Below are 22,936 nucleotides of genomic sequence, written 5' to 3'. Positions count from 1 at the left end.
TTTTTTTTCCCATGAACGAAACGACGTCGTTTACCACAAGGTGAAAACTGGCCGGATTCCGGTTCGAACCGGGTTAAAATAAAATTTAAATTTGAATTGGAGATGCGGGGTATCGATCCCCGTACCTCTCGCATGCTAAGCGAGCGCTCTACCATCTGAGCTACATCCCCATGTTGTTACTCTTTGAATTTATAAATTATACATATTTTAATTGATAAAACGCATATTCTAATTCTATTTCTGTTTCATTGACTGGCTGGGTCTGGGTGACTGACTGATGAGAGAGCTGAAAGAAAAAGCAAAGAATTTTGATTTTTGAATGCAAAAATGGGAAAAATATTACTATTAGCATTGGTTTGATCATCCAAAAGGAAAAACCCAAACCAAATTCTCAAACACAAACCTAACGACTACGACGACGACACCACCAACCCACCATGTTCGCCAAGAAGTTGTTGCACAAAGCTGTGCTCCACCATTCCAACGTAACAAAACTTCCTTTTTCTTTCAACTTCATTTCTTCCTGGGGTTCTTTTTTATAGGTTTGAAATTCTTCTAATTTAATTTTTTTGAATTTATTTCAGCATAGTAAGTTCCAACACCATAGAGGCTTGAAGTCAAGCGAGTTGGATCCAAGAATTGTGATCCACTATGGCATTCCATCAACGGCTTCAGTTCTCGCCTTTGATTCCATTCAGAGACTCTTGGCTATTGGAACACTGTTAGTTCATTTAATTTTCTCTCAATCTATTTATTATTACTGTTATTATTATTATTTTGATGGATGGTTTATAAACTTATAATATAAAAGCTATTAGCTACAATAATTTTGGTCAATTTGTAAGCTATATTGTTTAGTAGTATATTGCTTAGGAAAATGAACTAGGAAATTTAGAGAAGTTTAATCTTTGGAACTCGGTGTTGATAAGTAATTCATTTGATATTGACTCTTTTTTTGTTGTTGATGGTTTGATATTTATACCGTAGATGTTTAGATATTGCAATGTTCCTGCATAGAAAGATGTCATTGAGAAACAAAATGGATTCAACAATTTAGGGGAAAAAAATTACTCTTAGACTTGGTAATTGAAACATTCTAATTATCTGTGATAAGTATAGTTGCATATTGCTTTTTATTCTTGTACATATATAGATTCTATACTATGGATGCTATGTTACTTTAGTTTGCACTGCTCCCATATCTTAAAAAGATGTCAATGAGAAAAAAAAGAGTTTCTGAAATTTTGAAAAAATAATTCATATATGAAAATAAGTTGCTTTTATTTTCTGTAAATTTCTTTTTATGCACTTGATAATTGCAAGAAGTGTGCATGTTGTTAGCGATAAATCTAGCTGAATGTATCATACCAAAAAATCTAGCTGAATGTTTTCCATGTACATGGATGAAAGTCATATTCTAATATCCTATTATTGATTAGCCTGCTAAATGAATGTTCTTATTAACTGAATGTTGGGTGCTTATATTGCTTACATTAATGGCAGGGATGGAAGATTAAAGGTGATTGGCGGTGATAATATTGAGGGAATTTTGATTTCTCCTAAGCAATTGCCTTATAAGCACTTGGAGGTATGTTTCATCTGCATTTCACAAATATGATACAAAATTGTATAAACCTTACCTTTCTAAGCTTATGATGATTCTTCCTAAAATTAGAGGCATATTGATGCATGGATTCTTTTGGCATTTGCAGTTCCTTCAGAACCAGGGGTACTTAGTTGGTGTATTAAATGACAATGATATCCAGGTAACTTTCTTCTCATAGAATTCATTTTCTGTGATGTAGTACGGATTTCTAATTAAAGGCATTGCTGAGCAATGAAAGATTAAAAAACTTTGATATCATTGGGTGCTTCTCTTGTTTTCCCAAGTTCCCTTCAAATAGCCTATATACTTTAGTTCTTCAGTCTCTTTACTTTTGTCTATATTTTATGTATTTGCATTCTATCATGGATATTTTGGCTTCATTTTCTCTTTGCTCATTGTGAATTTGCTGAAAGAACAATGATAAGCATGATTATTTATGAAATGAACAATTCAGAATATAAGGTTATGGTTGATGTAATGTTAGTAAGGTGATTGACCTAGATTTCCATGCCAATTATAGTGTAGCCAGAAGAATGCTGGCTGTGTTACTTTTATTTTTTATTGTTATTTTTATTTCTACTTTTTTTACTTTTTTAATTTATGTTTTTGCAGATTTGGAGTCTCGAGAGCAGAAGCCTTGTTTGTTCTTTAGAATGGGAATCCAACATTACTGCTTTCTCTGTAATTAGTGGCTCCCACTTCATGTATGTTGGTTCTGTGTATGTAGTGGTTAACTGCAATTGATTATGATGAATAACTTGTTACTTTATTATGATATTCAGTTATGTCGGAGATGAGCATGGATCATTTTCTGTGGTAAAGTTTGAAGCTGAGGAAGGACAACTACTTAAGTCATCATATGATTTGTCTGCAAAATTTCTAAGAGGTAGTTCATTACTTCATTTGTGACGTTAGTTTCATGACTGATAAATGCTATATACGGTCTGCATTTTCTAAAGATGTGTGTATATGCATTTTATCAAACTATCAAAGATTACTCTGTCACGGGGGGAGCTAGCATAAAATTTGGAGAGGGGCCAAAGTTTAATTTTCGAATATAAAAAGATCAAAATAAAAATAAAAGTTTTAAGGGGGCTAAACCAAAATTTACACACAGTTTATAAGAAAAAATAGAAGTTTAGAGGGAGCCATTGCCTCCCTTAAAACATGAGAGGCTCTGCCCTACTGTCAAATGATCAGATATTATATATTAGTCCCTTCAACACCCCCCCCCCCCCCCCCCAAAAAAAAAAAAAAAAAACACACATACTCTTTGAGTTTCCTTGAATCTCTTTTAATGAAGTAAATACTATGTAACTGCAATGTCTGAAATGTCTTCAGATGATTTTATGTTTGAGCTATTTGTTTTTCTTTGCTTTAAGATTTGCTCATTTCCATTTTTGCTTTCTTTTGATAGAAGCTGCCGGGTTTTCAGATTACAGTGACCAACCAATTGTAGGAATTCTTTCACAACCTTCGTCTTTTGGGAACAGGCAAGAGATACGTAGTTTATATTCTTTTTTTTTATCATAAAAGCTCATATAGGTATTTAACGTTAATTATCTGTCTCTTTTCAAAATTTGAGATTTATCCAAGCAATGCCAGAGGAAAAATATATATATTTCTGTAAAATTTCCTATTATTGCTTGGCACTTTCTGGTTTAACTTTGTTATGTTTATCTCTCTCTGTATTCAACTTTCAAAATTACTACAATCTATAGTGAGCATAAGTGTTTTCGTATAACTCATATTCTTCTTCCTAGAAACAAAAGCAGCATGTAGTTTCTATCATATTAATAATAGCCATATCTTTGAACTCTGGTTGAAACCATGGCAAAATCATTTCAAGCCAGTGTATAATGTCTCTGTTTAGACAGTGATTTAATGTGAAAAGCTTGAGGTTTCTGAACTCCTCAGCTCATATATTTATATACACTAATTAATCATTACAATACCTACTAAAGATAAAACATAGTTCATAATTAATTCTAATCTAACCTAATTGACACCTAACAGCTAATTGACTGACCTAATCTGACCTAATTGACACCTAACAACTAATTGACTGAATTATCTGAATATAATATCAACAGTCTCCATCAGTATTTGATGTGTCATGCCTCCTTTTGTCTATGATATTAGAAACAACAACAACAACAACAACAACAACAACAAAGCCTTGTCCCACTAAGTGGGGTTGGCTACATGAATCAAACGACGCCATTGTGCTCTATCATGTATCATGTCTACAGAGAGACCGTTTACATGTAGATCTCGTTTGACCACCTCATGGATGGTCTTGTCTATGACATTAGAAAGTGAAGGGAAAATGTGTTTTGATACTGAATGTGTTCAACTTAATGAATTCCGGTATTTTTCTATATTTTTGCAGACTGTTGATTGCATTTCAGGATGGACTGCTAATTCTTTGGGATATAGCTGAATCTAAAATCGTGTTCGTTGGTGGAGGAAAGGATCTCCAATTGAAGGATCAAGGTAGTGACTCATCCATTGAACCAGACACCAATGTTCCATCCGATAGTATTGAACAAAATCTTGGTGACAAAGAGATAAGTGCTCTGTGCTGGGCGTCTTTGAGTGGGTCCATTCTTGCTGTGGGATACTTAGATGGAGATATCCTTTTCTGGAATTTATCATCCACAGCACCTTCTAAAGGTCAACAAACTTCATCTAAAAATGTTGTTAAGCTACAATTGTCAAGTGCAGAAAGAAGACTCCCGGTCATTGTCTTGCAATGGTCCAGCAACCAAAAATCCCGTAGTGATTGTGATGGACAGTTGTTTGTCTACGGTGGTGATGAAATTGGATCTGAAGAAGTTTTGACTGTGAGTAATTTGTTCATGGCTATTACTATTTGGTTTTCAAATTTAAAATTTGTATCTTTTTCTTTTTGTTAGAATTTGGCCATTCACGTGCCTTCAAATAGAATAGAATATTATGCTTGCTATCCTTCATTATATAAGTAAATTTGAACATGTGTCAAGCCTAACTGGCTCTTGCATGATGTGGCATGTGAGATATAGCCATTCTTGCGTAAAGGAACATACTGTAAATGTAATGTTAAAATCTATGATTTTGTCTTTGCCTTATAAGCTATAGCACAAACTTTAGCAGAGAGAGTTTGTGACATACAGAAATGAAGTGTGTCCTCTGTCACTTTGCATCTGATCCTTTTAAAAGAAGACAAGCTAAGACAGCCGTACAACATCAGTTAAAAATGTAAGAATGTCTAGAAACTATAGCAACTAGAAATATTTAATGGTAACATCTTTTTGTCTAAAAATTATATTATAATCTAATCATTCTTATATACCTAATAAGATTATGCAGGAAATATTTAAAATGGAGAATATTCCATATGATATAGTCAATCTGGTTGATTACCCTCGCATTAACTAAATTATGGGTGTGCCTCCTATATATTTTCATTAATTTCTTACCCTTTATCAGCAGAATTTCTAACAACCAATTATAAATGTATGATGCTGTTGACTTTGTTGTGGGAAAATTTTTTTCATTTGTCGTAAACATTGAATTGATGATATTCCACTTTTCACTAGTTTTTTTTTTAAACCATATTTGTTGTGTTCCCCTAAACTTTAAAGTATTGTTGCAGGTTTTAACTCTTGAATGGTCATCTGGGATGGAGACAGTAAAATGCATTAGTCGTGCAGACCTTACCCTTAGTGGCTCTTTTGCAGACTTGATTTTACTGCCAAGAGCCGGGGCAATGGAGCTGAACACCAAAGCCGATCTTTTTGTGTTGACAAACCCTGGACAGCTACATTTTTATGATAATGATAACCTGTCTGCATTAACATCTCAGCAGCACAGGACCCCATCTATAGATGCTTTGGAGTTTCCAGTGCTAATACCTATTGCTGATCCTTCTTTGACTGTTACACAACTTGTCAGGTTGCCCAGTGAGTCAACTTCATCTAAGATTCTAACTGAGGTAATCTCTAATGACTTGCAGGTGATGTGTTTGTTTTGTGCTTCCCTAATGACTTGTTTCCTTTGTCTTAGGTAGCCTCAGTTCTAAGAACAGGCTCAACACCTAGTTTAGCAACTCCTTCACATTGGCCGTTGACTGGTGGTGTTCCCAGCCATTTGTCCACACCTAAAGGTTCTGGGATTGAGAGAGTTTATTTTGCTGGTTATTCGGATGGATCTGTCCTAGTCTGTGATGCTACACATCCAGTCTTATCTTATATTTGCTACATAGAGGGAGAGGTAAGAATTCCACAAGTATTTTCTCTCCAAATATATAGAAATAGAAACCATATCCTTATGTTGGGTGTAAGTGAATTTTCTATATCTATTTGTTTTGACATTTTCTTTGTGTGTTTGGTAGGTGAAAGATATAAAAGTGGCTGGTTCAAGTGCTCCGGTGACAAAATTGGACTTCTGCTCGGTCTCCCTACTTTTGGCTGTTGGCAATGAGAGCGGTCTTGTCAGAAATCTTTCTTAATCAGTTAAGCTATCAAAGGCAATACACTGTTGTCCTATACTTAATCCTTTGCTGTGTGATGAATTTGATAGGTTTGCATTTATGACCTCCAAGGCCATTCTGATGGGAGAAATTGTCATTTTGTCACAGAAACAAAAAGTGAAGGTGATCTCTAGATTTCTCTCATCATCATGGAACCCTACCTTCCCCATTTTTTCACATATGGAATTTGTAAATACTTGTTCAGAAAACGTAATTAGTTACTTATGTTGTTAAACTTGTATCGCAGTCCATGAATCTCCCCAAGGAAAGGGAACCCATTGTAGTGCTGTTATTTCCCTTCTTGGTTCTCCAGTACAAGCATTATCATTTTCAAATTCTGGAACAAAACTTGCTATTGGATATTCAAGTGGCCGTGTGAGTATCACTCTCATTAGTCAATTCACTTTGTTTCTTGTTGCTTTATATATATTTCTTTTCAGGTTAATAATTATTGATGCATCTCGCTTAATAATTATTTCTTTTCAGGTTGCAGTCTGTGATATGACTTCAATGTTAGTTTTGTTCATGATCGACAGTGTACCAATCTCAAGCTCTCCAATCACTTCAATGATTTGGAAAGAACAAGCACGATTCCATAGTGCTTTGAATAGTCCAAAGCAATCAGAAACATCAAGCACAGGCAACTCTCTTGAAGAAATAATATTCATCTCTTCTCGGGATGGAAAGATTAATATAGTGGAAGGGGATACTGGTAAAATGATTTCCAGCCAACCATTACACGTGAAAGAATCAACTGCAATTTCAATACATGTTATAGGCAAGTTCAATTTTCATCAATTCAATATATTGCAAGTTTTACTGCACTTAGATTTGATTCGAAATTCTAAGAGAATTTTGTATTACAGAGGATAGCATCGCGACTACTGAAGCAACAAATGACAGACATGAGGAGGAGCCCTTGAAGGATACTGCTAGTGCTAGCCCTGATGAACCTGTTCGAGAAAGTAACCCAACTGGCATAAATTCATCAGAGGCTGAAAGTTCCTCTTCAGAAGTAACAGCTGCTGGGGATTTACTTTTTGATCCACTTGTTCTGCTTTGCTGTGAGAATTCATTGCGGTTATTCTCTGCAAAATCATTGATACAGGTCCTCTAACTGATTATCATGACAATTAGTACTTGCATTGGCATTGTTTTTAAATAAATTTGATGAATATTGTTACAGGGAAATAAGAAACCAATTCGAAAAGTGAAAGATACCAAGTCCTACTATTGGACTACAATTTTAAAGAAAGATGACAAATATTGTGGGCTACTATCGTTGCTTCAGACTGGAATATTTGAGATCAGGTGGAAGCGCTAGTGCTTTGTTCTAGGGCTTTACCTTGCAATAAGTAATTATTGATTTTGCTAATAATGTGTATTGATAATTTTTAGCATTTGTCTGACAGGTCTTTACCAGATTTGGAATTGGTTACAGAAAGCTCTTTATTATCAATCTTAAGGTGGAATTATAAAGTGAATATGGACAAAACCTTGTGTTCTGATGATAATGGAAATATTGCACTGGTATAATATTCTTTAGAACTTTAACATTTCCTGGGACTCTATTTCTTCTTTTTGCTTCTTCCATTTTATATGGGATTATGTAAAACATACCTGATATTCTAGCCAAATACTCAGTCAGCTTACAATTTAGCAACTGAGTCTTCAAATCGTTCATCTCTTGTTGATAACTTACAGGCTAATGGTTCTGAATTGACATTTATCTCATTACTAGCCGGTGAAGACAAATTCAGGTATTTTTGCTATTTTGTAATGAATTTATTAATAATGTGGAATTGTGGATTCCTTGTTTACATGTGGAAATAAGGAAGAAAAAGTTGAATGAAGAATTTTCTATACTATTTTAGGAATCTGGAGCGTTTACCTTGTCTTCATGATAAAGTTCTTGCAGCTGCTGCTGATGCTGCCTTTAGATTTTCTTCGAGCCAGAAGAAAAAACAGGTTTTAGTTTCTCTGATTTTATTTAGTATCCTAAATCCACCACTATTTGTATATCTAACCAGCTTAATCATTTTGGCACAGATCTCTGCACCAGGAATTTTAGGTGGTATTGTCAAAGGATTTAAAGGAGGGAAAGCCTCTCCAACCAATATGATTAAAATTCAACCCTCCAATTTCATGCATTTGGAAGACAAATTCTATAAGTCCCCCCGGTCAGATTTTCATCAAACAGTTTCAGATGAATTGGAACTCAATATAGGTTTCTTGCCAAACCGTCTATCCATTTTTACCTTTCATTATTTTGTTTGTTGGTAATATGACTCGCCCTCTTGTCCATCTTGTCCATGAATAAGTGTCTTTTAGTTTTTATCAATATATATATTTTGTCTAAGATTATTTGTCATTTGTGAATATCTATGAAACATGTTCTCTTTAGTTTAACCCTGATATTTATTACCCCAATTAATATAGTAATCACAAATCAATGAAAAGAGACAAAGGATGATTTAGTCAACATAACCAAATTTATTGCAACATTCAAGCCAATTTAGTGATTTCTTAGTTCTTGTATGACAAACCTATATGACACTTGTAGTCTTGAAAACACAACATCAAAACTTGCTTCATTGTGGTACAGATGACATTGAAATAGATGAGCCCATAACTGAGGTGTCTACGTATTCACCTAATGTTAAGAACAAACAGAAAGGTAAACCACATTCGAATATTCGTCTCATATTTGAACTAGAAAGGTCGCCAGATCGGTAACAATTTTATATATTTTTGTGCAGATAACTTGCGAGAAAGGGAGAAACTATTTGAAGGTGCAACTAGTGATGATGTAAAACCAAGACTTAGAACTCCTGAAGAAATTATGGCTACTTATAGAAAAACTGGGGTAATGTTCTATCTTTCTTTTCTTTGAGATTCCTTTCTCTTTCATCGTGTTCTGTTGATTTCAATTATTAAAATGTGTCATTTAATGTGTGATTTCAGGATGCTTCTTCAGCTGCTGCCCAAGCAAGAAACAAGCTTGTGGAGAGGCAGGAAAAATTGGAGGTAGAAATTTTATGTGATCTCACATTGCCAACTTACACAGCTTCTATAATAACATTTTGTACTTATATGATGCAGTACTAACACCACCTAGTGAGATAAGGCTATATTCTTGTTATATGATGAAGTAAATCTTTGATATTTCCTTGTTTCTGCTTTGTCTTGTCACTAATGAAATTATGAGGGATGGATAAAATGATTTATGATTATTGACATATGCATGTTATTTTGATTTATCTGTTCTTCCTCCCCTCCCCCCCCCCCCCCCCCCCCGGGGGCGGGAATTGCAACTGTCCCCCCCCCCCCCCCGGGGCGGGAATCGCAACTGTTTCTGGCTTTTTGGCAATTTAAAAACATCTTAGCTGAAAGTATCATTAGGATGCATTTGTTTCAACTCATTTTGTCAGAAAATATCCTTTTTTTTAACTGAAAAAATTACATATATATATATATATATATATAGTTTTCACATATTTTGATAAGTTTTCAGTTCAACTGAAATTTGTCTGCTCAATTTGATTCAGAGAATAAGCCAACGCACTGCAGAACTGCAAAGTGGAGCTGAAGATTTTGCATCATTAGCAAATGAGCTTGTGAAGACCATGGAAAGGAGGAAATGGTGGCAAATATAGAGAGAAAGAAAAAAGAAAAAAGGTGTGGGGGCCTTGGGAGGTGGAGGGGAGGGGAAATTGGTTTGCTCAATCAATTCTGTATTTATTATCTTGTCTTGTATATTATATTATATATGTGTGGCCATTGCTTTGTTTTTTGTTTTATTCTTTGCATATGATTAGCATAAAGATTTTGCACGACATTACACGGTTATCTCTTCTGCTCTTCGTTATATTCTTGAAAGCAATTTCCTTAAATTGTAATGACATTTTATTGAAATTAAAATATAAATTTATTTTTTTATTTTTTTAATGTCCTTTTAAATGATATAAAGTATTTAAAATAAATTTTTATTTTAATAAATAATAATATATAATTTTTAAAATCTTTTTAAGAATATGATAAAAATAAAGTTATATATATTGATATATGATAATATTTAAATATGTATAATGTATTTAAAATTTTATTTTTTATTTTTTATTAAGGGATAAACACGAAAAATATGTTTCGGACGAAAATGTATCTAATATAAGTAGTAGTACACACAACAACTAGACAAAGTAGAGTTTCATAGTTTTTGGCTAATACCTGGTCAACTTTAAATACTAAATTTTTAATATTAATTTATAAAAATAAGATATTAACCAAAAATATTAGTTAATATTAATAATATTAAGAAAGAGTATTAGCAGTATAACGTTTCTCATTATGAGTTAATATTCAAAAAATCGTTTTCGAAAGATACCTCATTCTCCATACGAGTCCCTGAATGATAAAGTTAATCAAAATCATCATCGAAAGATGATGAATATAATCACGTTAGTCCTTCTGTCAATTCGTCTGCTGAGTTGGCTAATGTTGGGTGACGTGTGCCGTTAAGTGCCCGTGTGGCACAGTAACAAAACAACGCCGTTTTGAAACAATGGCCTTCAAGAGCTGAGACGACGTCGTTTGGTGCCCTGGAGAGATTCAAAACGTTGCAACCCATGACCCCCTCTGCAAACAAGCATCTCACTCTGTTTCGCTCCAAAACTTATTGTCTCCCTCAAGGTATGCCCTAAGCCTTCGACCCAACACTTGAAGCAGGCCATCAACCTTCATCAGCGTAGGAAGACCAATAGCCTGGAAGAGTTATCGGTATTGGATACAGAGGTGATCGTCTCCTGGAGCGACATTGATAGTGGAGGAAGCCATCTCGACTTTTATAGGTAAGGATCAATCGTTTCTCTTGTTTATTGAGTTATTATGTTGCATGATGTCCTGCTAGTGGCGTGACTCATGGGTTCATCTTATTGTGGGTAGGGTTTGGGGTGAGTAACAGTTTTCATGAATGTTGTTGTATGATATGAGTGGGTTGAAATGGTTTGTTCTTACTGGCATTTGTGATGATTTGCTAGGTAGGGGTCTTCCATTTCAGTGATGGTTTTACTGGGTTGTTGCATGTTTGTTTTGGATTTAGGGTTTGTTTTGGTATGTTTTATTTTGTTTGATAATGGTATTATCGTCTCTGTTATTATAGATGAAAGGTCCTCCCATAACTTTTGTCTTTCACCATGGTGGAATGTTTAAAAACTATGTTCAGGGAGATATGATATATGAACGCGACAATACCGAATTCTTGATAGGTGTTGATGGAGACACACTTGATGTGTTCTTTGTAAGGGGCTACTATAAGGAGTTGGGATACATTGAAGCTGGAAACTGTTGGTGGAAAGTTCCTGGAGTGCCTCTCTCTTCTGGTTTGAGAAGCGTAGTTACAGATGCAGATTTGGTTGCAATGTGTAAGGATTGTAGGTAGGGATGGCAAACGGGTCTAAATCCGCCGGGCCAGCCCACGTAACCTGCCAAAAAAGGCGGGTCAGGCTGAAAAATTGGGGCCGACAAATAGCAAAAGCCCACCTAACCCGCACCGCTTAAATCGCGGGCTTTGGCGGGATGGGGGCGGGCTTAGTGTTTTTTTAGTGAAGAGGTATTTTTACAATTTTTTGGCCAAAACCTAACTTCTCTCAAAGAATGAAAAAAGGACTGAGGAGTATTGCCATGACTGGTTGAAGATGGACGCCTATAGGAGAACTTACTGTTTCAATATCAATCCGGAAAAAGGACAGGATCAATGGGAAAAAACACCACATCCTGCACCTGTCTCACCATTTAAACAGAAACCTAGAAGATCGACAAAAAAAAAAGAAGAAGAAGAGAGAAGGATGAACAGGCAAGTGGGTCAAAGACAAAGATGAAAAGAAAGTACAACCCAATTAGATGCATGTTCTGTGGTGAGGTTGGCCACAACAAAAGAAGCTGTGCAAAGAAGAAAGCATTTGATGCTGAGAAAAATGCTAGGCAGATGCAGCTACAACTGGCAGTTGCTTCTCCTGCTGCAAATGGAGCTGACCCTGAGGTGAATGATGTCCCTAAACTACAGGTGATTAAAGCGAAAGCAAGAGCTAGATCCTCCTCTACACCTACTACATCTGCACCAGTGGCAATCTTGGCTGGGACTATCAAAGGGACAAGTTCTGCGATTGCTAAGAAGCCGGCCAATTTTATGACTTTTGTGCCTACTCTAGGCTTCAAGCACCCTAGGAAGAATGATAAACCACATTGATGACAAAGCAATGTTTTCGGGTTGCTTTAGTTTTTTTATACAGGACAAATGAAGTAAAATTTTGTAGTTATTGTAATCTCATAGTTGTGATAGCCCTTCTCTTTTGGTGTAGCTTTCATTTTAGGATTGGATACCTTATGAATTGTGGTACTTATCTTGCAGACAATGTGACTATTATCCTTGAATGTGACTATTAGCCTTGAATGGCAGCACAATGCTATGACTACTTACTTTGATTACTTATCCTGTTTATGGCTTAATCTTGTAGCAACAGTGATATTGATTAGTTTGCAATATTCCACAATGCCAGTAATTGAGACTTTGTAGTTAACCTTAAACAGCACTAATCAAAACACTATTCTCATTCAATCAATCCAAATCAGTATACCATTACATTTCAACATGATTTTTTCTACTTAGAAGTACATATCAAACAGCAAATGCTAATATTAATCACAACTATCACAAACATGAAAATTACTAGCAGTTTCAAATATCTAACTTCAGCTTCCAAGCTACCCAATCTCCATGCCACCTTCACCCTCCATTCATTATACTCACTTTCAACCTGCAATTCAGTTCTGGAATCTTCCTTAGCACCACCTTCAACCACTGCTTCACAGTCATCAGCATCAACCCACTTAAAGTAATTACAGTAACTGCCCTTCTGCAAATTCAAAAATTAGAGAAGAATATAATGAATCACACTTAATAACACAGAAGAAGATGGAAAAACTTCAATATTTTCAAAACAACTTATTCGGTACCTTGAACATGCATAGAATAATCTCTCTGGGTTCTCTGCTGTCCCAGATTTTTTTATCACAGCCTTCAACCTGCAGAAACATGCTTTCTCATGAGTCGTTCTCCTCATTTGCATTGAAGCACTGGAACCGTAACTCTCGTGTGGACCGAAGAGATGCCCCACCACTATGACATTCATTTCCTGTCTCCATCCTCCCGGCGATCCAACAATTCCAGAATGCAACTTATTTATCATCGCATTTCGGATTAGGGTTTATCATCCAAGAGACTGATTTGACTTCTTTAAACGAACTTACCTTGTCAGCAACCCCATCGTACACGTAGGCCTCAGCCACCCAGGCACTTAAGGCATACATCACCCAACGTTAGTCAGCTCAGCCGACAAATTGACGGAAGGACTAATGTGGTTCTGTCCGTCATCTTTCGAAGACAATTTTGATTAACTTTATTATTCGGGGACTCATATGAAAAATGAAGTATCTTTCAAGAACGTTTTTGAATATTAACTCTAAAAATTAAATATTCATTATTTATAGTAGTATATGAGATTCTGCAAACGCTACGCATAGAATATTGGGTTATAATATATAAGTAATATTAATATATTTTATATATAAAAATGGTAAATATTTATATAAAAAATAGTTAAAATAATTTTATATAAAATTACTAGATAAATATTGTTAAATAATTTGATATAATATATCCGTATATTTGAACTAATATTTTCACATGAAAATTATTCATTCTGCGTGAGAAATTAGTTTATTAAAAAGAATAAATATAAAAATTAATTTTTAATTAATTAACGTTAACTAATATTTTATTTTAAAATTATCTTTTAATTCTTATTTTTTAAAAATTTAGTATTCAGGATTAGAATATACAGTTAAAAATATATAATCTAGGATTTAAGTAATCAAAAAATAGAATCAAGGATTTATAGTTAAAAATTCATGAAAAAAATAATTTTTAAAATTTGGTTGATATTGATGTTAAAAAGTTACCAATATAGTAGTACTAAAAATAGTATATAGAGTAACACAGTAAAATTTTCTAACGCTAACCCGCTAAAAGTTTTAGAAATTCTTTATGAAAAGATTGCTTATAAAATTGAATAGATTGTTGATGGATAAGGATAAATAAAAATAAAATCGGTACGAAATTACAATGAATTCTATCGATTTTATTTCTAAATCAATTCAAACTGGTGTAAAAGTTTTCTTTTGGTTGAAAACCGGACCTGACCGGCCGGTCGGACCTGTTCAACAGCGAACCGGCAATATTAACGGTCCGGTCAGACATGTAAAACCGTTATTTAGAAAACCGGTGAGAAATTGTTAAACGGAAGCCGCCCGGTTTACACAAAAACGGAAGCTCCTTCGTTTCTTTCTCCCTTTCTACCTTCCTTTCTTTCATTCAGAAAGAAATCACACAAACCCAGCCAAAAAACCCTAGCATTGTAAGCCTACACCACCGCCGCAAGGTGTGGCATACTGCCGCCGTCCGTCGCACTCAAAGTTCGCCATCCGTCCGTCTATCTAGCTTCCCTCGTGCTCCAAGTCTTCAACCCCTGTTCGCTGTCACCGATCGCGGCTGCTTCCTCGAGCTCGGCGTCCGTCGTCTTTGTCTGCTCAGCGGCGCTTCCGTCGCCGTTTGTTTGCCGTTCACGTTCGGGCTTTCGTTCATCTGTCGTCTTCGTTCGCGTTCTTCGCCGTTCACGTTCGCTCGGCGTTCACCGTTCGCGTTCACTCGCCGTTCACCGTTCGAGTTCGCATTCGCGTTCGTCTGGAAGCCACGTTGCTCTGCTTCAAACTCTGCGACCAACCCGCGCGCTCCACTTAGCCGTCGAACTGCTCTCTTTTGTTGCCGCCGTGAGTTCCCTAAACCCGCTACCAGACAATACACTCACACAACACCAATACTCTGCTTCAAACTCTGCAACTTCTGATTTCCAAATAATTAACTATTTGATTTGGTAGTGTTTTGGATTTTTTCATAAACTGAATTAAAGTTACAATAGTTATGTTCTCTTCTCTATCACATTGATATTAAGCTTTGCATTCTCTTTATTTCGTTTTAATTTTACCACATGCAACATGTTTGATGAAATGCTTTAACCATATCTCTGGTAGGTTTTATAATTTCTAGCTTTTAGAAACTTAGTAAGTTGATTGCATGTGAAATTAGAATAATTGGATCTTAGTAATTAGGAAATTTTAGCTGCATAAATAGCATCTTTGCAGAAAACATATTAACATGATGATTCCACTTGCATTAGTGTTCTTCTGGTAAAATTTAACTGTTATTGTGATCTTGTTAATTTGCTAATTGTTCTTGTGTTGTTGTTCTGTCGTTCTTATGTTATTTTTTATTTTTTTTTTGTTTTTGTTGTGATTTTCTGTTCTTGATTTAAGCTGTGATTGAAGCTTCTTTGGTTTGGGTATTCTTCACTTTCCTGTAAGATTAGCTTTTAATTCTGAGCATACACGTATCAAATCATTGTTTTCAGCAATGGTGATTTTTAGATTTGTTTTTGGGTTGCTTTGTTTTAAATGTTCCTATTGTTGTTGTATTGTTGTTGTGTTTTTGCTGTGTTTTAAATGTTCTTTTGATTTTTTTTTTGAATGCCCAGTCAGTACTTGGTTGACTGCTCACTGATTGTATTTGATGATAAATTTTAAATTTATAACTCTTACTGTTTTATTGTCTGTTTCTGTAGTTAAATTTTATTGAAGTTTCTTGAATTTGCACTGCGTATGTTACTGAATCACTGCCTTCATTGCTTTTTTTTTTTATAATCATTGTGACGAGCTTCGTTAAAATTGGGTTGAAAATTGTTAATTTTTCTTCATTTTTCACTGTTTTACTTTTTGACTTAGCTACATTAAGATAATATTCTCTATCTTTATCTTGTGTATTGTAATTCAATCCAGCTATTTTTAATGGAAGTATAATTATGTTAATTGTCAACAAATTTGGAGCAAGTCATTGCATATTTTGATGATTAATTACATTTAGTTGGTGATATTTTATGTAGGATTTTAAATTTTAAAGATATTTAAGATGTTTTTATAATTTATTTATTATTTTATTATGAAACAATTTTTTCAATTAATCACAGTTAGACCGATTGAACTAATAAATCAATAAATCAGTAATTAGAACGGTTTAATAATCCGTCGGATTTTCGGAAGCTTATAGTTGAATCTATAGGCAATTAGGCATATATCTTTTTACTCAATAAATTAGCTACTGAATAATTTTATTACTTATCTCGTATTCGTATACCATATTAACGAATTTGTATACGCGTTAATATCATGAAAAACTAAATAATTTTAAGAATATATACCTATGAAGTATAGACATTTTGTTGAGTTGTCGTGTCGTGTTGGACACATTTCGGATACGATATTCATTGACACGTTCGATACGCGTGTTTGCCGTGTTCAACCGTATTTTAATAAAAAATAAAAAAATTTCTCTGAATACGCATGGACACATTTAAATACCATCATATGATAACATGTTCAGTCTTATTCTTAACATATATTTTTGAAATAAATTTAGATATAGTATATTTTATTATTTATTAAAACAAAAAATATTTTAAATATTAGATATAATTAAAATAAGATATTAAAAATAATTAAAAGAATTATTTTATATTTTAATATCAATAAAATATTAAAATATTATTACGATTTATCTTAAAAATACTTTATATTTTATATGTATACTTGTCCTCGTATTTTATAAGATTTTAAAATTTGTGTCGGTGTCCATAGATATATGCTGGTAAATAATAGATTTGATTAATTTATTTGAAAAGATCTTTATTTAAAAAGATCCAACGTCATGGTAGAAACTAAAATAGTAGGGTAAAAGATTTACCCTCTTCAGTCTTCCTTTAGTGTCGCTGCCAGCCACTGTTTTGCCTGTCCACTTTGTCGCGTCAGACGTCGCCGCTGTCGGCCAGTGCTGTCCACTCTGTTCACTCTCCACTCGTCCGGCTCGCCTCTGCTCTGCCCCGTCGTGCGTCGCTTCTGCTCCTTGCGTGCCTGCCTCTGCTCTTTCACGTTTCTGCCATTCCTTTCCTTTTTTTCTTCGTGTCTCTCTCTCCCTGGCCACTGCCTCCCGGTCCGCCGCTTAACGCCGTCAGCCGCTGCCTTGCACTGCACTGCTCCTTCGCCACTGCTTGCCTTACTCTGCCTGTGTCAGTGGCTCTGGCTCTGCTCACTAGTGTATGATAATTTAAACCACTTGTTACGTGTTAGATTGAATTGTTGAATCTTAAAACTACATAATATAGTTGTTGGTGTTAAGTTAATTGTTGGTCAAATTATTAACTGCTCATGAATTTTATATGTTATGTGGATGAATGTTAAATTTGGATGCTAACTCTTCCAATTTTTAGTTGAAATTGGCCGTAGCTTGTAGTAGTGAATAGTAAACTATGCGAGTTAACTCGGCGAGTCTAGTCTAGCAGGGCTCTACGATTTTAACTGGACTTGCCTGTTTGACAACCATTGTAGTATTGATTTATAGATGGGTATACATTTCACGTTTCAAAGCCTTTAAGAAGAAGGTACACTTTTATTTGTAACTGTTACGTGAGTCTAAATACTGTGACATAAGAGTTATAAAAGAACATAGAAGAGCATTGTTATATTGTCAATTCCAGTTATACAAGAACACAAAAGAAGACATATACTTGTTTTTTTCTTCATAATCAATGTTGTATTGTATGGTGTCATGTTTTGTCATGTATGATGTATCATTGATTCTTGAGCTGTCATAGGGCATGCTTTTTCCGCTTTAACATAACCTTAAGTATGTATTGTTTTTCTTATGGATGGATTCTTCTCAATTTGTGGATGTTATTGTAGACAATATGCTCACTCCATGTGCAAACAGTAGGCTGAAGCGTAAGATGCTTGAGACACAAACCCAATGCAGTGAAGAGAAAGAAGAGCCTAGAGAACTTGATAGTAAAATTGGAAAAGTTGATAGAATGCTTGGTTCTCCACAGGATCCTAATGTTAGGTCACGTGCCATATTTATATTGGAAAATGCTTCACTGAAGAAAGGACTCGTTAAAAAGGTTACTTTTCTTTTTCTACATTGATTGTACAATGTACATATACTTTATAATGTTTTGATAGATAAATGTATATCACTTTCTTTGAGAATTAATAGATGAAATGACGTATATACATTGTTGCTGTATATAGGAAATAAACTAGTTCTTAATTCAATTTGTGGATTTTGTTTTAGGAGTGGAAAATCCTCAATTCGCATGATGATGCCAATCTTCTGTTGAAGCAAAATAAGAGTCTTAATGATTATCGACCAGACATTGTTTTTGAGGTTTGTACTTTGTACACTAACTACTCAATATCATAGCTTCTTTAAACTTTTCTTTTTTACAATGAATGTTACACAATAGACTGCAAGACAAAATCCTAAGAATAAGTGATTCAATATTTGTTATACTTTTTCAGGCACTCCGTAGTATTATTGATAGTCCACTTAATAAATATGGTTTGGTGGAAGCTATATTCGTGAAAATTGATGGAGGAGCCCTATTTGAAATCAAGCCACATGTTCGCATTCCTCGAACTTGTAAACGTTTCTGTGGTCTCGTAGGTAAGTCATCTATTTTTACTTTCATTCTTTTATTTTTAGATACTAAGAACACATTTTTTTTAACTTTCAGTAATTAAAATTGTTTCTGAAATATGTAGTGGATTTGCTTAGAAAGTCTCGTGTTTGTGCTAAAGATACAAATGAAGTACTTATTCGCGTTGTTGAAGAGCCTGTGACGCGCCATTTACCGGTCAATTCTCATATAGTAGGTTGGTTGTATAGCTGTTTATATCTCATTTTAGGTTTTGCTAATCTTTAGACAAACATCGGTTTTGAAAAAACAATGTTATTGTGGAACATGCAGGCCTCTCTTATAGCTCAAAGAAGGTGGTCCACATAGATGACTACGTTTCTTCCCTAAGTGATCATATGACGCCTGTTTTTGTGGTATAATTTATTTTATTAGTGAAATATAAAGCCTTTGATCTTTGAGTTTTAATTATGATGATAGATTCTTATCTATTTTCAGGTGGGTGCAATGGTAAATGGGAAAGTAAAAGAAGACCACACACATGATTATATTTCTGGTATTAAATTAAATTAAAATTTGAAATATGTTTAATTTCTTGGATCTAATTTAACCTGTTTCATTTATACATACATCAACTCTAAAATATATATATATGTCTAGGTATTTTCAGTTGATAGGCTCTAATAACTAAGGAGGAACTTATATTAAATTAAGAAAATGTAAAATGCTTTAGGGTGGATATCTTTATTTTGAATATTTCATTTATAAGATCTATATGGGTCTTGATTTTTCCAATGTGACTGAAACTTTGACTAGATTGTTTAGCCTATAATTTTATTTGGGTATTAAGATTACAAAGGATTTTATGCTAAATGATAGGGAGAATAAATTAGTCTTGCTAACATTATGTGTATATGTTTTTTCATTAATGTAATAGAATAGAACTAATTAAAATGGGCCAAAAGGAAAAGAAAAAAAAAGGAAAGAAACGGAACAAAGTTTCCCTTCTTGTTTTGGAGAATGACAGTGGAATGGAGTGGAAGTTCTTTTTGATGGATTTTTGAATCTTTTTTAATTTCAAGAAACTTGTTCGAATCATGTTTTGATTTGAGGATATAATAGAGAAAAGTAATGTTATTTTTTATTTACTTTGCAGTTTCTGATTATCCACTTGGTGCTAAATGCTGCGTAGGCCTTATCTGTGATGCATTGGAGCAGAAATGGAAGCTATTCTAAAATAATGAGTTACAGAAAGGGTTCTAAGTAAAATTATAAATGAGTCAAAATGCTAATTTTACCTGTTATTTAATGTAAAGAGTGTGATCGTTCGTCTCTAACTACTCGAGTTACAGACAGTTAGCAATTTTAGTACCTCAGCTACACTTTTTTATTTTCTAGAAAAAACAACTATTAATACCCATGAATTTTGCGAACATAGACAAAAATACCCATCAAACAAGAAAACTAAAGTTTTACTTATGAAAGATGAATTTCGCACGCCAAAAATATTCAAATCCTAATTTTTTGTTGATTTTTAACAAACTTTACAAATCAACCCATCCTTCATTTTCAACTCTAATTCTACGGTCTCTCTTCTTCACCAAACTTCAGCACCAATGTTCATTTCTTTGGAAATGAAAAGTTTCAATACAAAAGTACCAAAACACTTTTGAAAAGCCCTTTCCACTACTTACATCAACAACAACAAAGAAAGGTTAAATTGCCAATTAATTTACTTAATCAAGCTATACCTAGAATTTATATTGCCACAAATGTGAGCCACAAATGCGAGGTGGCCATGACAGAAGAAAATATTGATGTGACGATGACGACAAGGCTGCGAGAGGCCGCAACGATGAGCGATGAAAAGGCTACTAGAGGTGGCAACAATGCTATTAGTGGTGGTGACGACAATGCTATTAGTGGTGGTGACGATTTTATTGGAGGCGGCAATGATGAGGAAGATCGATTATGAGGTCGCGACAATGACGAACGACCATGGAGCAGGAGGCAACGATGTTGTCAAACAAGCACTGTACAAGACACAGCGACGATGAGGTGATGACAGTGAGAGGGTGATGACTGGCAGTGAGAATGGTTGTTGTAAATTCAGCTATGTTAAACTTTTGATTTTGATTATGATTCCTGTAGATATGTAAGAGTGTGTTTTTTTGGTGAATTTTGAGAAGAATAACAAGAAGAAGATTTGGGAGAAAAAAACAAAGATGCTAAAACGTAGCCATTGATGGATGGAATTTTTTAAAGTATTGTCGTTGTTGAAGTTTGGGAAAGAGAAAAGGATAGGGTTAATTTGGAAATTTTGTTAAAAAGTCAACAAAAAATTAGACTTTGGATACTTTTGCCATACGAAACCCATATTTCATGCGTACAACATTAGATTTCTTGTTTGATGGGTACTTTTGTCAACGTTCGTAAAATTCATGCATACTAATGGTTGTTTTTCCTATTTTTTAGTTTTAAATATAATCTTTAAGCGCTAAAGCAAAAAGAGGAAAAAAAAGCTTTTTTGTTTTGTTTAAAAAAGTCTTTAAACACTAAAGTTAAAAAATAAAAAATGACTATTCTTTTTCCAATTCTCCAAACCTTCCCCCCTCTTTTACAAAAAGGCTTTCGAGATATGATATAATTTTTTGAAATCATAATTAGAAAAATGAGATAAAAACATTAATTTAAGAAACATTGTATTACAGATAAATTATTATAACTTCTAAAATTTAATTATGATATTAGAATAAATGACTATTTGTACTCATAAAAAATGTAAATGCTGACAAATGTATCCATAGAAGAAGAAAATTCACCTTGTAACCACGGAAGATGATCTCCGTGTGCCAAAAGTACCCTGACGTTGATTACGCACTTGGTCCATTAGTAACCAAACCTAGGTGATAACAAAATCCCTCCAAACCTATCTACGTGTAACCCAATTTTTTTTATTAAGAAATGGGAAAAAAATCCTTTCACGCCCTTCTGTGCCCTAGCAGAACTCCGTTGCCGTCGCCACAACCATCCCAAATTGGAGAAGAAGATCAGAGCACCTCCATTCCGCGACAGAGACAGTTCCCCAATTTAATCAAGTTGTTGCTTCACTACTCGTAGCCCACAATTGTTGCTCCACCAAGAACAAAGGTATCTCATTACTAGTTTTTTCATTTTAGAATGATTCTGGGACTTTTCCGGATATTCTGATTATTTTTTATGGGCTTGAGAAATGCTAGACATTTGGATTAGGGTTAGATTTTTTGTTGCTATGTTGTTATCTGTAATTACATGAAATGGTACCTTAGATTATACTGTATTGCTTGCAAGGATGACCACTGTCCATATTACTCTGTGTATTAATCATAGAGGAAGATTTGAGCGAGATCCATGTGGGAAGCTTGTGTATGTTGGTGGGGAACTAATAAAGATTGAGAGAGTTAATGTGGATACGCTCAATGGATTTTTCATAAATGATTTGCTGAAGGACATTAGGTATACATCCATTACTGATTTTATTGGCTAGAACCTGATAAGTTTGATAATGTGCTAAAATTGTTAAAGGCTTATATGGACATAGTTAAGTTGTATCAGGCTACTGTGAAGAATGGTAACAAAATTGACTTATACACAGAGCACCATGTAAATGATCATGTTATGGTTGAAGACTTGTGCTAAGAGAAATTCAACTCCAAAGAAGACTCCAAGAAGAAGACTTATAATTGTTGAGAATGATGATGATGTTGAAACAGTGGGTCATGTACAAATTTTGAAGGAGGCCCAGAAAGGGGAAGAGGCCCATGAAGCAAGCAACCAGGTTGAAGTTGAGGCCCAAAAAGAGGATGGTGGCAATGTAGCCCAACAAAGATCTTCAGTAAAACATATGTCTTAGCCTTTCACAACACCTGTGTAACCAGATGAGCCACCTTCTAATCAATCACATCCTTCACAGCATCCCAATGAGCAAGATTTGCAGCCAATTCATACTGTTGGTTTAACATCTCTAAGTGCAATTTTTGCCTCAGTATCCAGTGAGAATGAAGTCCAAGCAGCTGAACAAGTAACCCAATACATTTTACAGTTATATAGAAATTCATTTTCACAATCAAACCCTGAATCATACCCAATTCCACCCTCTGATACTAACAGTACTCCTCAGAATAACCAAACCAACCCAGGTGAGTA

At 34.4% G+C, this 22,936-nt stretch overlaps 2 protein-coding genes and 1 non-coding gene across 4 annotated transcripts; 2 read left to right on the top strand and 1 right to left on the bottom strand.

Moving 5' to 3' along the window:
- Positions 1-97: 97 nt before the first annotated feature.
- Positions 98-170, bottom strand: TRNAA-AGC (transfer RNA alanine (anticodon AGC)). The gene has a single exon. It is a non-coding gene; the product is annotated as a tRNA-Ala (tRNA).
- Positions 171-270: 100 nt separating this feature from the next.
- Positions 271-9,960, top strand: LOC130976078 (uncharacterized). 2 transcript variants are annotated; one of them, XM_057900829.1, is made up of 24 exons: positions 271-485; positions 585-721; positions 1,504-1,588; positions 1,713-1,766; positions 2,219-2,310; positions 2,389-2,492; positions 3,024-3,099; positions 3,999-4,452; positions 5,244-5,582; positions 5,654-5,860; positions 5,982-6,080; positions 6,170-6,242; positions 6,367-6,494; positions 6,606-6,897; positions 6,986-7,227; positions 7,306-7,430; positions 7,532-7,649; positions 7,824-7,879; positions 7,994-8,087; positions 8,169-8,346; positions 8,725-8,796; positions 8,879-8,985; positions 9,084-9,146; positions 9,668-9,960. In XM_057900829.1, the coding sequence occupies exons 1-24, from the start codon at positions 438-440 to the stop codon at positions 9,773-9,775; spliced, it is 3,351 nt and encodes a 1,116-aa protein (XP_057756812.1). In that variant the 5' UTR covers positions 271-437; the 3' UTR covers positions 9,776-9,960. The 2 variants fall into 2 exon arrangements, 1 of the variants encoding a protein (XP_057756812.1); XR_009084558.1 differs by lacking the exons at positions 9,084-9,146; positions 9,668-9,960 and having other exon boundaries at positions 7,994-8,084; positions 8,165-8,346.
- Positions 9,961-14,502: 4,542 nt separating this feature from the next.
- On the top strand, positions 14,503-20,228 carry LOC130973430 (uncharacterized). Its single transcript, XM_057897934.1, has 8 exons — positions 14,503-15,002; positions 18,021-18,235; positions 18,409-18,501; positions 18,636-18,780; positions 18,879-18,989; positions 19,085-19,167; positions 19,250-19,307; positions 19,908-20,228. Exons 2-8 carry the CDS (start codon positions 18,026-18,028, stop codon positions 19,985-19,987), a joined length of 780 nt encoding a protein of 259 aa, XP_057753917.1. The 5' UTR covers positions 14,503-15,002; positions 18,021-18,025; the 3' UTR covers positions 19,988-20,228.
- The last annotated feature ends 2,708 nt before the right edge of the window (positions 20,229-22,936 follow it).

This window comes from Arachis stenosperma, chromosome 4 (assembly GCF_014773155.1).
Source record: "Arachis stenosperma cultivar V10309 chromosome 4, arast.V10309.gnm1.PFL2, whole genome shotgun sequence".
NCBI classification, from domain to species: Eukaryota; Viridiplantae; Streptophyta; class Magnoliopsida; order Fabales; family Fabaceae; genus Arachis; species Arachis stenosperma.
Note: the sequence above shows the minus strand (reverse complement) of the source record. Positions and strands in the feature narration are given on the sequence as shown.

Bases quoted from the DNA above. Each gene is read 5' to 3' on its own strand.
- LOC130976078 (XM_057900829.1), top strand. From the start codon at position 438: ATGTTCGCCAAGAAGTTGTTGCACAAAGCTGTGCTCCACCATTCCAAC. The intron at 486-584 runs GTAACAAAACTT...AATTTATTTCAG, and splicing joins CTGTGCTCCACCATTCCAAC to CATAGTAAGTTCCAACACCA. The intron at 722-1,503 runs GTTAGTTCATTT...CATTAATGGCAG, and splicing joins CTCTTGGCTATTGGAACACT to GGATGGAAGATTAAAGGTGA.
- LOC130973430 (XM_057897934.1), top strand. From the start codon at position 18,026: ATGCTCACTCCATGTGCAAACAGTAGGCTGAAGCGTAAGATGCTTGAG. The intron at 18,990-19,084 runs GTTGGTTGTATA...TGGAACATGCAG, and splicing joins GGTCAATTCTCATATAGTAG to GCCTCTCTTATAGCTCAAAG. The intron at 19,168-19,249 runs GTATAATTTATT...ATCTATTTTCAG, and splicing joins ATATGACGCCTGTTTTTGTG to GTGGGTGCAATGGTAAATGG.